The following is a 14638-nucleotide window of genomic DNA, read 5'->3' as shown; positions in this document are numbered from 1 at the left end:
CAGCTCCCTTAGGGTGAAGGCTGCCGGCCTGCGAACTGGACTGGTCGTTCGGACCTGGGGCTTCCGGACTCAGCTCCCCATCCGCTCTGCTGCCTCAGCCACCATCTGGGCGGGATCCGGCTCTGGTGTTTTGAGGAGGGGGTGTGGTGATAGGAAAAAGAATCCTGGGGATTTCTGGCTCCCCCCGCTTTTTTTTTTTATTTTTTTGGCCTTCGGGGCTTCAGACTCAGGGAACTCGCTCATGGCTTTCTTGATGAAGAAGAAGAAATTCAAATTCCAAACCACTTTCACCCTGGAGGAGCTGACTGCAGTCCCCTTCGTGAATGGGGTTCTCTTCTGCAAGGTCCGGCTGCTGGATGGCGGGGACTTTGTCAGCTTGTCGTCAAGGTAGGAGCTCGAGCAGTCTTGCCTGGGTGCGGGGTGGGCGCAAAGATGGGGGGCAAAGCGGGGTTTGAGGAGCGAATTCTAGCCACTTGGCAGGTGTGGAGGTGCCCCTTGGGGCCCAGAGGAGTCCTGGAGATTATGCGTGTCTGGGGCAGGTTTGCACAAGGCAGGACTGAGTGATCTGGGAGGTCTGGGCCTGAGGGAAGCTGGCAGGGTGCGGGGCACCCACCTGCTGGTGACCAGATGGATACCTGGGGCGGGTGTCTGTTCTTTCAGCCCCTTCTCGAGGCCTTGAACACACACAACCCACAGTAGGCCCATTCTGCAGGCTTGCAGGCAGAGCCCAGCAGAGTTTGGCCTTGAAGGGCTGAGAAGGGGAGAGTATTTCAGGGCATCTTGCACCCAGCTGGCCGCTCAGGCTGTCATATGATTTAGAGCCCTTGCCAGCCACAGGTTCCCTGGCACTCCCTGACGCCCGGGAAGGTCCAGCCCCTGGGCACTCCGGGTCTGGCTGGAGGGTGGGGGCTGGATTTTGACCCGCCCAGCCCCCTCCGAGTGACCGTCCTCTTCTGGCTGGAGCTGGACTGCTTTGCATTGCAAATACCCTTGTCACGGAGGCTGCTGCCCTCGCTGAAAGAAAGAGGCTCGGTCAAGTTTAGTTTTGTGTTCTTCCCCATCCTGCAGTCCCAGCCGCCCAGCTCATTGCTGAGAGCGGCCCGAGTTCCCAAGCTGCGCCCACTGCCCAGCACCGCCCCCCTCCCTGGGTCACATCATCCTGGAGTGTGACAGATGGGAGTTGGAGTCTCAGCTCGGCCACTTTCTGGGCCCAGTTACTGGTCTCTCAGTCCCAGTTGTGGAGAAGTTTCAGCAGAGAGAGAGAGAACGCGGTCCAGGGCCTGACCCAGGGCCTGTGATTCATTGGCTGGGCTGCCCCCTCGCTGGAGTGCCCCTTGGCTCCTCAGGCCTCCTTGTGAGCCCAGTTAGCTGGGGCTGCCCCATAGTTGTGAGATGGGGTTGCCTGTTTGAGGTGGAGAAACTGAGGCCCCAAAAAGAGGAAGTAAGTTGTCTGCCAGGGACCCCACAGGAGGCAGTTGTCGACTAAACTCGGCCTGTTTGGAGACCTATTGGATGAATCTGGTGGTCCAATGTTCCGCTGGGAGGAGAGAGAGGAGGCCTATAGCCTAACCCAGATTTAGGAATCTCCGGTGTGGAACAGGGTGGAGCGTGCCTTCTCTGTGTACTTGGGCTCGCTCGCTTGGGCTGGGAGCTGCTTATCTGAGGAATTCAGACAAGGGCTGCCCTTTGCTGTGGGGGTGGGAGCCTGTGATCCCGCCGGCCACACACAGAGTAGCCCAACCTTTCTGGTAAAGGGCTATGCTCAGAGCTAGGGCCTGGGGTGTCGGCCCCTCACTGGCTGGGTGACCTAGGGCAAGTTACCTAACCTCTCTGATTCCAGGAACCAGCAAGTTAAGTTATTGGTCCTTTGCACCCTGTTTTACTAGGATCTCTCACTTAACCCCTTGATTATGCCATGGAGCAGAGTGGAGGTTGGTGGGCGGGGAGGGGTGCCCTGTAAGATTATTCCCATTTTACAGAGGTGGAAACCGAGGCTCAGAGAAGGAGTAATTTGCCTGCATTATGGCAGCAGGGGCCAGATTCAAACTCAGGATGTGCTTCTAGCCACTACCGTGTTCTACCTTTGCGCCTTAAGTTTCTTTTTCTGTGAAATGGGAGGTCATACCCACTACTACAGTTGTGATGGGGAAAGGATAATGTATGTACCAGGTCTGGCCAGGCAAATCGTTGCAGCCGCTGTGGTTACTATGGTAGAGGGGTTCAGGCCTCAGGCCCCTCCTAGATCTTGGGGGTACCAGCTAGAGTCAGCAGTGGGGGGACTATCATCTGAGCTGAGGGCTGGGGGCAGGGTCTTGGATTCTACTGAGGAGTCAGTATTCAGCCCCAGGCTAAAGTCTCAGCTGGGCTTCCCAGGCCCTGGGGCCCCTGCCACCCTACCTGTCAGCCTTTCCATTGCCCTAAACCTGCCCCCTCATGCAGGAAAGTCTGAAAAGTTCCAGATCTCAGCCCGCAGCATCTGGATTTCTCCCCTCTCTCCCCTTCTTCCCTCTTGGCCACAGGCCATGGATTCCCTAAACCCGGCTGAGCCTCGACAGCCGTTGCCAACCCTCACCCTAGATGAAAGCTGAGTGGGATGAGGAGGGAAGAGCTGGCACTGAACCCCACACAGCTAGGCATGAAGTGGGCTCTGGGTACCTGTTCGCTGCTGGGCAAGCGTGGCTGGAGGAAACAGACATGTTGGGACCCAAGGCTGCTTAGAGGTGCTTTGGTGTTTTTCCAGGAGATGAGGGTTCCTAGGTTCTTACCCCATCCACTCCCCTTCCAGTTGGTCTGCAGCCTGGGAGCCCCTCCTCACAGGGCCCCCCCACAGGGCCCCCCCACCCCACCCAGAGGGCCAAAGCCCCGTTGTTTTGAAGTTGGGGTGGGATCAGGGGTATGAGACCTGCTTAGGTGATCGGCGTACTGCCCCAACCTCGGGAATCCCCGATGTGGTCCAGACAGCGGGGGTAGTGGCAGCATGGGAGGTGTCTGAGCGAAGCAGGCCCGAGGCCCCACTCCTGCAGCAACCACCCCCCTAGCTTAGCATGTTTCCCTGTGTATTGAGTGCCATGGCAACAGCTGGGTACACAGCTCCAGCCTGACCCAGTTTGAGCAGGTAGAACAGGTGGCTTGTCGCACTGTTTCGCCAGCCTCACCTCTCTGAGGCCTCCTTACAAACCGTGATCCTCACGATTACCAGGTTCCATGCTGCGTGCCGGGTGCCACGCCGAGTGTTTCTGCACACGGAGTGTCTGTTAATCCTCTCGGCCATCCGGAGGGGTCACCTGGCTAGAAATGCAATTGCAAAAATAACCGTTTTATCATTAGGGTTTAAGCTGCCTTTGATTGCGCACTGTGAGATGTCAGGGACCCGCTAAACACCTAGAATGTGTGATCTGCTGAGTCCTTAAACCCCACCGCTGAGCTGATGAGGAAATTGGGGTCAGGAGACCTAAAGTGGTAGACCCGCATCACCTAGCTGGGGACTGGCAGAGCTGTGATTTAGACTTGGTGGCTGAGGGCCAGAAGCAGCTGCAGGCCCGTGTGATGTCCCCAGACCTTGGAAGGAGGTTCTTTCCCGTGGGCTGGGTGCAACAGGAAAATCCAGATTGGGATCACTTCGAGGCACTGGGCTCAATCTGGTGAGATCTGAGGGAAAGGGGCCTTGGGGCCGCAGGTGGGGCTGGGGCCGACGTCGTTGCTGTGAACTCAGTGCCAGGCGCGGGCTGGCACTGGGGCACAATGGGCATTTGCCAAAGTCTCTGCCCAGAGGCCTTCTAAGCAGATGCATCCGAATGGCATCTGGGAGGCTTTCCCAGGGGTCCCAGGAGGGACGCGTCTCAGCCAAGTCTTGTGAGCTGGGAGGCCGTGGGCCAGGTCGTGGTCTCCCCAGGGCAGGCCAGGCACAGGCTTCCAGCCTTGAGCCAATCTGTCTTTCAGGCCAGAGGAATCCCAAACATCCTGAGAGGTCTCTGCGCCCGGCTGGCACTGGGCCTGCAGCCTGCCCCGTGCACGTGGCTGGTGGTGGGAGGGAACGAGAGTGAGGCGCGGATCTACCGGACAGCAAGGCCTCTGCGGAGGGGACAGGCAAAGCGAGCCTCCTGGGCCAGTGGATGGGGAGACTGAGGCTGGGGGCAGAGAAGTCACCCGCTCAGAGTCAACTTGTAGGAGGAGCTCACGGCACAGCTCTGGTTGGCCCTGACCTCTGCCCCGGGTGCCTCAGAGCCCCTCTTGCATGAAGGGGCAGGCTGGGCCAGGGAGAGACCAGGGGCTCTTCCTGCTCTGGACCTCGTGCCAGGCTGTCTAGAAACAGACATGTGACTTGGGCGGGCTCTCACCCTGTGCTTTCTTTTGTGACTGCTTTCAGTTTTCAATGATTTCTTCAGTGGGATTTTCACTGGGGCAACCTTTTGAAAGGGGGCACGCCTGCTCACAAGACGGACACCGCCTTCCTTCCATGGGCCTGGCCGTGAGCAGGCCGGGATGGGAGCCCTCTGAGGGTTGCTTGGGATTTGGAGGGGTCTGAAGAAGAGCTTCGGAAAGGTCAGCTCTGCAGCTGGAGGCTGTGGGCCTGGGGAAACCAGGTCTTTTACACAAACACCTCAGGCTTGGCGGGGCCTTGCCCTCCCTCCTTGGAAAAGGCCGCAGACGCCTCTCAAACCTGCTGGCCCACACAGCCGGCTCTCCCACACATCTTGGTCTGGAGATGGACTCACGGTTCTGTCTCTTGGGCCCAAGGGGACAGGGATGTGGGGGTGCAATGGGACCCCGAGGTAGGTGGGGCCACCACTTCCTTTCACAGACCGAGTGGGGAGGGCAGAGGAGGAGGCCGGCAGGCCCGGGTCCCTACTCTGCATTTACTGAGCACCCTCTTGGACCTGGGCTTCCAGAGGTGACCAGGAGCAGAGAGCCCGGCTCCCAGGGTCTCCTCACGGCAGGGGAGTCAGGGGCAGTGCGTCTGGGGGCCTCACAGAGACTTTACAGCCAGGCACACCTAGGAAGGGTCCTCCCAGGACCAACTTGGGAAGCCTTTCTGTTCAGTCATCTGTCTCCTTGACAGATGTCGACTGGGCACCCACCCCAGGCTGGACATGGTCTTTGTCCTCGTGGAGCTTATTCTGGAGTTTTGTTGCCCTATACAGGGGTCTAACAGATTTTGACAGCATAAAAAGGAAAAAAAAGTCTTTTGAATCAGTGCATCTGGTGACAGTGTCACATGGCAGCATCTGGCCCAGGCTGCCTCTTCCATGGGCTGCCTGCTCTGGGCTCCTCCTGACCCCTCCTCACGCCCCTGGGTCCCTGCTGGTGATCTGCCTGGTCCCCAGGGCCCCTGTGGGAGGCCTTCCTTGGGCAAGCTGGGGCCTGAGGAGGCAGGCACTGGTGGCGAGATGTCTTGCTGGCAGCCAGGTCGTGGCATCAGGCCAGTTGTGGGCTCCCTTGGGGTCAGACTGTGGCTGGTGTGCTTGGTGAGGCCTGAAGCCGGCCAGACTGTTGCCTGGCCTTGGTGTCTGCTCCCGGCGCCTGGCCCCTGCTGCCAGCTGGCCGCACCATTGGCAGGTGCCACCCTGGCAACCCCGGCCACATGCCTGCCTGCCAGCCTGGCAGTGGCAGAGGCCTGACCTGAGGTGATCGGGCCCCACGGAGCCAGGGCTGTTCCCCGAGGCCCTTTCCTCACGTTGAGCTCAGTTCTGGGAACCTCTCTGGCTCGGGATTCGCAGCAGCATCCACACCGTGCATCTGAGGGCCTGGAGAGGCTTTAAACTCTGCTTGCTCAGTACTTGGAAGTTCTGACTTGCGTTCTGGAAGCCCTGCCTGGGCTGCTGGCATATCTGCCCATGGATCCTGGGAGCTTGGGGACTCGGTGTGTGCAGGCTGGTGACCCTGCTAGCCTGCTGCTGAAATGAGCAGTAAATCACCCATGGCAACCAATATAGATTTATCCTCATCTCATCCCACAGCCCCGGAAGGTCTGAGCAGGGGAGAGACGTCAGATTCACTTAGAATGAGACCTGGAAGTGACGTGGGCCGCGGACAAGGGCTTTCACTCTTCATTATCCACCTGGCCTGGCAAGTGCTGGGGGTTCTGGGGACACCAGACCTGCCCCCAGGGCCTCAGTGTGCTCTGTGACCCCAGGGCTGTCCCCCCCGCCCCCAGCCTTCCGGCTCTCCATGAGGTCGCACACTGTGCCGTTGGTGGCCTTGGTGAGGCCTAAAGTCACCCAGCCCGTGGCCTGGCCTTGGTGTCTGCTTGGGGCGGTCGTTGCAAACCCTCAGCCTCTGCTCTGAGCTGCTTTTGGTGCCCAGGCTTGGAACAGACAGCTCTCGGATGCAGGCCTGGACCCATCTGCCCCCTCATCTGCCCAGATGTCAGTGGGGAGTGGCCAGCCCACAGTCGGGAGGAAGGAGCCCTGCTGGCGGACACACTGCCTGTTTGGTCGGGCTGGAGGCTTGTCCCCCCGACACAGGCCTGGGGAGGACATACTCGTCGTCCTCTGCTTCTTGTCGCCCGTTCGACCTTGGGCACAGGCCTCAGCCCCCGGCCTCAGGAGATGCTGGGGCCTGCCCACAGTGTTCTTGGGAGGACGCAGTGAGGTAATGCCCATCAGAGGCCCAGCTCGTCCCCAGCTGAGTCAAGGCAGCGGGCTGGATGGAGCCACCTTCAGTTGTCCCCCTGGCGGGGGAACTGCCCTAGGGGCCAGGACTGACTGGGGTGCTGTCTCTGTCTCAGGATTCTAGGGGTGGTGTGGGGAGAAGTTCTTTCCGGAGGGCTGGGAGCAGGTGAGCTCCCGAGTGTCTAAGAAGCTGGGCCTCATGCTGGAACTCAGGGTCCCCATTGTGGGATCTATGCACTTTCTTGCCTTTGCTGGCTTGAACCTGCTCTGTCTTGGGGGGCTTGGCTCCAAGCCGGGGAGAGCTGGAGTGCTCCCTTGGGTTGGGCTGGGCTAGGGGGGTGTGGGGGCTTCTACACAGGAAGTGCAGAAAGAGGGAGGGGTCCTTCCGCACAGTCAGCTGTGGGACCCTCGCTGGGAGACAGAAGATTGCTCCCCGCCTGAGGTAGAGGGCAGACTCTGCCAGGGCCAGGGCAGCGGGGGGTGGTGCCAAGGTCCCTGGGAGGGTGGGAGGCCCCCAGGGGGCCTGGCTTCACCCCGCCTGACTCCTCTAGCTGTTTGCTTCTGCAGCTGCCCTGTCCTCAGACTCCGTTTCCCCGCTTTACGTGGCCGAACTCCTGCTCAGCCCAAGAGCCCCCTCCCCTGCAAGGCCTTCCCTGGCCCCGCTTTTGGCCTTGTGCACCCCGGAGGGCCATGCCTCTTAGCTCCAGCCCCAGACTTGGCGTGGCCTCTGTTGCATCCTAGTCCTGGGGCCTCGTGCCAAGGGCAGGCACTGGCGTGGGCCTGGGACATTTCTCCCTTGGCCCTGAACCAGCGTGGGCGCTGATGGTGATGGACCAAGTGCCAGTCACCGCCAGCCGCCTGAGCCCAGGCCCTCCCCACCCTGGTGTCAGGGGTATCAGCATGTGTCAGGAGCAGCCCTCACTGCCTGCGGGGCAGCTGGGCACCGCCTTGGGGCTCAGAGGCTGCGATTGAGAGGCAGCTGGGGGCACCGGTGGGTTGTGTTGGGTGTGGAGACGGGGGCTGCTCCCAGCTGGGCGGGGAGGAGGTGGAGGCTGGTCCCTGCCCCGGCATCTGCCCTTGGACCTTGGCAACTACTCCCTGGCTCCGTAACCACAGCTGACAGCCTTGTCTGCTCGGTCTGGGCTTCCTCCTCCATCCAGCAGGGCAGCGGGTGTTCAGGAAGCAGGGAGGAGGGCTTCCTAGATCAGGGCTTACCTGCCCAGCGCAGGGCCAGGCACGGGGCAGCTGAAACCAGACTAAACCTGCCAAGAGGGATGGCGGTGCACGCCTGGCGCCTGGAAGGCCGCTGGGGAAGGCAGAAGTCTGGATCCTTCTCACACGCAAAGGTGCCCTTACCTCCCACCACTTCCTCTGCGAGAGTGCCCCCACCCCCAGTCCCCTAGGACGAGTTCCTGAGCACCTTCTGGGTGTGGGGGGTGCCCTGTGCTGCCTCCTGGGGTTACTGCCCTGCCCCCCGCTGTGCCCCGCCCCAGGCAGGATGCTGGGCTTGGGAGTTTGGGGAACCATGGGCAAGGGGCCATGGAAAGACATGAATCAGAGCTGTATTTTAGAACCCCCAGGGGCAGCCATGGGCTTGACCCCTTGGGACTCCAGGTTGCAGGAGGGGAGGCGGCCATCAGCTGATAGGAGCAGTTTCCCACCTCTGTCATCATGGAATAATTAAACACCAAACTCCCAGCCGGCCATGCAGCAGCCGTTGCCACTCACAACAAGCATAGTGTGGCAAACAACACTGAGGGAAGGAAGCCAGACCCAAGAGCGTGCCGTGCCGGGCCGGTTATATAAAGTTCAAAAGCATTCTGATTAAAACCACCCATCCTGATAGGAGTCAGGATAATGCTGGCGTGGGTTGTGTTGGGGGGGATCATGTCTGGAGGGGACTTCTGGGACCTGTGAGGTCCTGCTTCTTAGGTGGCTGGTTACGCAGGATTGCTGTGAGAGCCTGCCAGCCGTGCCCCAGTGTGTGCATGTGTCTGTGTTGAGAAACTGCCTGGACACGCCCACCCTTTTGATCAGGCCAGGCACCTGTGAGCCTTGCGGGGCAGGGGGAAGGGGGGGATCCTCTGGTCTTTCCAGGGTCTTTCTGGCTGAGCGGCCTGAACCATCCCTGCCCGAGCCCGATAAGCATCAATTATGAGCCATAACTCCTCCTGGCAGCTGCCAACAGCCTTCTCTGGCTGGGGATTTTTCTTCCGCCTCTTGCAAACCCTGGCAGGGTCGGCTGGGTGTGGGCCTTGGCAGTTCAGATGGAGAGTGGGCTCCCAAGGCTGCCAGACCACCGGATCTCTCTGAGCCTTGCTTTCCTTTTCTGTGAAATGGGGTGATGAGCTCCTTCCTGGCGCTTGGATTAAGTGGGTCACCCACCCTCCCCTGTCCCCATTAGGTACCCAGCAGAAACCCCGGCACTGAGTCAGGGCCCTGGAAAGGCTGGTAGTGGTGGATGTCAGTCCAGGGCCGTTATTGGAGGGGATCCAGGGGTGGGAGCAGGAAGGAAGGATTCACCTTGCTCCCTCTCTCCCCTTAATTGTTTCTCTTTCTCTCTTCTGTGCTTCACCCCCTTCAGCAAACATTTGCGATTAGAGCCAGGCTCCTGCGCTGGGCACTGGGCCCAGCAGTGGCAGAGACAGCCATGGCCCCTGACCTGGTGCCCCTGAGTCAGGGGAGGACCATTGGATACATCAGCTCTCCAGGAAGAGCTGAGCCCGGGGCGGGAGGGGCCGCATCAGCCACTCCTGCCCGCTCTGGCCCTGACCCCTGTCTTCTCTGGGGGTGGCCCTTTGACTGGGTATTGCCCCTGAACGCAAGAGGAGGCCTGACCCAGGGACCAGGAGCAGTGGGGCCACCTGGGGGCAGATCCAGAGGTGGTGATGACCTCTCACCCCTTGATGACCACCGAAAGCTACAGCGCATATCCTGACCACAGCTGGAGGCTGCTTTCCTGGAGGTGGAAATCTCAGCACAGGAAGGGTCTAGGGCTGCTTACTGGGAGCCAGACTGTGGACGTCACTGATGTAGTCATCAGAGACCTACTGAGTGCCTCCCTGTGCCAGGTGCCGTCCTTAGGACGTGAGAAGCATCAGTGAGTGAAACAGAGGCCCTTCCTCCAAGACGCCTGCACTCTGGGATGTAGAAGCTTCCTTCCGTTTTCTTCTTTTTTTTTTGGTCACAGTGTGCAGCATGTGGGATCTTAGCTCCCCGAGCAGGGATTGAACCTGTGTCCCCTGCGTCGGAAATGTAGGGTCTTGACCACTGGGACTACCAGGGAAGTCCTTCATTTTCACCATACGTAGACCCAGAAGGGGAAGTAATGTGTCTGTAGTAGTTGTGAGGAGGGTGCTTTCAGGAAAGGCTCTGGGGCTGGGTAGAGGCTCAGAGGACAGGGACATCCCTGTGACTCACTCGAGTCTAGCTCTTCACGGAACTGGACTCCAGAGTTGGGGATTCCTGCCTCCTGTTTCTTCCCTTCCGTGGGTGACTCAGCCTCCACCCAGGTGTGAGTCAGCCAGGAGCGGCCTGAGCATGCCTGGGCTACCTGCCAGCCCACCTCCCGGGATGTCTGAGCCAGGTTCAAGGTCTGGGGAAATGTCCTGGTCCATACATATCCTGGGGTGGGGAAGCAGGGCCTCCATTAGGGGCCCTGCACGCCTGGTCTTCCTGCTGGACCGTCTGTCTCAGTTGCTTCTGACGGTAACAGACATGTCCCCCTTTGTGTGTGTGTGAACTCTGGTATGCGCCAGGCCCTGCTCTCTCATTCAGCCTCTTAGCAAACCCATGAGACAGGGCAGTGACTGAGGTCCAGAGAGGGTCACGTGTCCAGTCGGGGGGCAGATCCTGGCCTTGGGCCCCAGTCTGTCTGCCTCCTTCACGCTTGTCTTGTGAATGGTCCTGCTGGGGATCTCAGGGGCTCAGGAAGGGAACCCCCACCCCCCTGCCCACACATAGCTGACCCTTTCAGTCAGTTCAGTCCCTCAGTCGTGTCCAACTCTTTTCGACCCCATGAATCACAGCACACCAGGCCTCCCTGTCCATCACCAACTCCCGGAGTTCAGTCAAACTCATCTCCGAGTTGGTAATGCCATCCAGCCATCTCATCCTCTGTCGTCCCCTTCTCCTCCTGCCCCCAATCCCTCCCAGCATCAGGGTCTTTTCCAATGAGTCAACTCTTCGCATGAGGTGGCCAAAGTATTGGAGTTTCAGCTTTAGCATCAGTCCTTCCAATGTACACCCAGGACTGATCTCCTTTAGGATGGACTGGTTGGATTTCCTTGCAGTCCAAGGGACTCTCAAGAGTCTTCTCCAACACCACAGTTCAAAAGCATCAATTCTTCGACGCTCAGCTTTCTTCACAGTCCAACTCTCACATCCATACATGACCACTGGAAAAACCATAGCCTTGACTAGACAGACCTTTGTTGGCAAAGTCATGTCTCTACCTTTTAATATGCTATCTAGGTTGGTCATAACTTTCCTTCCAAGGAGTAAGCATCTTTTAATTTCATGGCTGCAATCACCATCTGCAGTGATTTTGGAGCCTCCCAAAATAAAGTCTGACACTGTTTCCGCTGTTTCCCCATCTATTTCCCATGAAGTGATGGGACTGGATGCCATGATCTTAGTTTTCTGAATGTTGAGCTTTAAGCCAACTTTTTCACTCTCCTCTTTCACTTTCATCAAGCGGCTTTTTAGTTCCTCTTCACTTTCTGCCATAAGGGTGGTGTCATCTGCATATGTGAGGTTATTGATATTTCTCCCGGCAATCTTGATTCCAGCTTGTGCTTCTTCCAGCCCAGCGTTTCTCATGACGTACTCTGCATATAAGTTAAATAAGCTGACCCTTTAGCTCTGTTTTTTTTTTTTATAGTTGAGGGTTCTGAGGGGAGGGAAAGTTGCTACTCTAGCCCAGCTGTGGATTCTTGCTTTGAATTTCTAGGGCCTGGGCCTGGTTTGAGATTCCGAGATCAGACAGCTGTGGGTTCAGACCAGATCTCCCAACCATACCTGGGGTAGGTGGCTTCTGTACCTTGAATCTCAGTTTCCCTGCCTGTGATGTGGGGACAATGGTTCCTACCTCCCGGGCTTGGGGTGTGGACTCCAGGAGGTCAGGCAGGGACAGCTGTCAGTTCTGCGCCCGATAAGTAGGCAGGAAGCTGACATGAACTCCTCCAGGAACACTTCCCCACTCTCCCTTCCACCCTAGGTTGACGAGCTTTGGTCCCCAACACCAGCAGGTCTTGCTTGATAGGTTTGGCCCAGGGTCATGCCCCACTGGCCATGCACTCTGACCTCATGTGACCACGCCTCTTTTAGGGTAAGACTGGTCTCAAGACTGCCTCTTCTCTAGTATTGAGACTTGTGAAGGGTCAGCCCGCAAAGCACAAGAACATTGACGATGCTCCTGAGAGCAGCTCTTCTGTCTGGGAGCATTTTCCCAGCCATCCTGCATGGCAGGGGATAGGGGTGGGCTCCTGAGATAGGGCTTAAGGGTGCAGTTCATCCCTCACCTCTTGAGTGATCTGTGGACTCCTGAGTGTACGTTTGCTCATCTGTGAAGTGGGTGGTGGTTGTGCCTGCAGAGGGTTCATGCTTGAGCAGCCCCTGGCACAGGGCAGAGTACCCCGGAAATGAGCTGGGCTGGGCCACACTTAGTTGGGGGGCACCTTCACCCAGGTGCCTGGGTTTGGACCATTCCTGGGTCAAAGCCAGCAAGTTTACTTTGGATCCCTTCCAACAGCCTGCTGTCCTCTTGGGCTCTAAGAGCAAGAGGGAGTGGCCTGTTGCGTCTGCTGAGAATCGAATCCCCACACGTTCACCTGGGAGCTGCCGAGCTGCCTGCAGAGCCTGCCTCCGGGTATGGGCAAGTCTGGAGGGCAAAGCTGGGAGGCAGCGTGCCTGTGTCTGTAAAATGGAGAAGCCAGCACCTGCCCACTTTGTTTTATAAATTGTTTTAATTATTTGGTTGCATCAGGTCATATGGGTGGTATAGAATCCTGCTGCCAATGCAAAAGACACAGGAGACGTGGATTTGATCCCTGGGTCAGGAAGATCCTCCTGGAGTAGGAAATGGCAACCCAACTCCAGTATTCTTGCCTGGAAAATCCCATGAACTGAGGAGCCTGGCGAACTCCAGTCCAGGGGTGGCAAAGAATCAGACACGACTGAGCACGCACACACGCGTGCACACTGGGTCATGTGGGATCTTTTGTTGCGGTGTTTGGGTTTAGTTGCTCCACAGCATGTGAGATCTTAGTTCCCAGATCAGGGATCGAACCCACATCCCCTGCTTTGCAAGGCGGATTCTTGACCACAGGACCACCAGGGAAGTCTCCACTTTGGGTTTTTTTGATCCAGCTCAAGGTTTCCGGGCTGGTGAGCGGCAGGATTTGAGGCCAGGGGTGTCTGCCTGCAGAATCTTCCTCCTGACCCTAATGCTTTCTCACCGCGCCAGAGTGGCCCGACTTCTAGGAACTTCTTGCTGCCTCGTTGCATCCCAGGAGGAGGGGCTGGCCGTGTCAGAACCACAACCAGCTGCTTCCCCCGCACGAGGCCCTGAATTCCTGGCAGGAGCCAGATGCTGCCTGGCCGCCGCGTGGGCCACGTCACTGGAATGGAGGCTCCACCGCCCTGCAGCCCCTGGACGGCCGCCTCGTTTGCTCCCTGGGGTGGGCCCCTCCCCAGGCGGCTGGACTCTATGCTCTTCAGGGAAGCACAAGGCAGATGTTGTCGATTTAAATCGTTTCCTTATGAGACTCTCGCCTCTCCTGGCCCCGGGCTGGGCTTCATCAGCCGGGAACCCTGATTGCATCAGCACGACCACTCGAAACCACCCAAGGATGGGAGATCGCAGAGCCTGAGTGGCTGGGAGGTGCAGGCGGGATGCGGTGACCGCCTGGGGTGGAGGTGGGGGGCAGGGATTCACCTGACGGAGCCTTGCTCTGCTTATCTCTTGTCCTAGGGGCAGAAAGGGAGGGGCCGGGAGTCCCTGGGGTCCCACTCTGTGCTCACTCTTAGCCGGGTGCCCAACTCCTGCCTCGGAATTAACCTGGGAGCTTTTCACAAAGCCCAGTCCAGGGTCTGCAGCAGCGGTTCTCAACCAGGGATGTCTTTGCCCCCAGACAGTTGACAGTATCTGGGGACATATTTGGTTGTCACAGCTGGACTTGTGCTCATGGTAGGATGCCACTAAATGTCCTGTGATGCACAGGACACCCCCCCAAAGAAAAGCCCAGAATGGTTTCAAATGCCTGGAGTGCTGAAGTGGAGACCTGCCGTGACAGAGTCTAGTTCTGGCAGGGCCAAGGAATCTTGGTTTGTGACAAACCAAAGGTTTTTCAGTGTTGATTCGAGTCTAAGAAGCTCTGTCCTCCCAGGCCCCGGCACCCCCACTCCTAGACCGTGACCATGGTTGAGCTGCTTGGCTCTCTGCTGGGCACAAGACAGACGAATGCTTGCAGCCAGCCTGGGAAGGTGAGGGACTGAGGTTGGGTCAGGCTGGAGCCCTTCTATGGCCCCCGGCCCCCCGACTGAGACCCTCTCAACTTTCCTGCTCTGAGACTACTGCGGTCTGTGCTGTGCCTTCAGCCCAGATGGCCCCGCTTGGTCCCTATCTGCAAGGACCCTGTAGATGCGACAGCCTGTGGGCTGTAGCCAGCCTGAGGCCAGGAGGTAGCCCCCATGGTACTGACCCCTTGTCAGCTGCTTGATGGAGTCTGGGGGCGGTGCTAAAGCTCTGAGCTCTTAACATTTTTCTGGGCAGTGAGGCTGGTCTGGGCCAGGAGCTAGGGATGTGCCAATGAGCCGCCCTTGGGGAACCACGGAACCCCGACTCTGAGGAGAGGGGGCTCTTGCTGGGAGCCCCAGATTTCTCCATATGAAAGGCTAAGGATGGTGGCTCGCTTCCGGCCTTTCAGTTGCTGGGAGCCTGGGAAGAAGCATTTGCTCCACCCAGGTGTCCACTTTCCTTCCTGCTTTTGAGGGGCCACAACACGGGGAAGAAGTGAAGGGATGGC

The 14638-nt window shown here is 58.5% G+C and overlaps 1 protein-coding gene across 2 annotated transcripts in view; it reads left to right on the top strand.

Annotated features, from left to right (window-relative positions):
* The window catches only part of FAM102A (family with sequence similarity 102 member A), a 35255-nt gene continuing 20836 nt past the window's right edge, over positions 220-14638 (top strand). For both annotated transcript variants that reach the window (XM_018055840.1, XM_018055839.1), the window contains exon 1: positions 220-387. In XM_018055840.1, the coding sequence (XP_017911329.1) occupies positions 242-387 (146 nt within the window). In that variant the 5' untranslated portion in view covers positions 220-241. The remainder of the gene's footprint in view (positions 388-14638) is intronic.

Source organism: Capra hircus, chromosome 11 (genome assembly GCF_001704415.2).
Source record: "Capra hircus breed San Clemente chromosome 11, ASM170441v1, whole genome shotgun sequence".
Taxonomy (NCBI): Eukaryota; Metazoa; Chordata; class Mammalia; order Artiodactyla; family Bovidae; genus Capra; species Capra hircus.
This window is presented reverse-complemented; position numbering and strand designations above follow the sequence as displayed.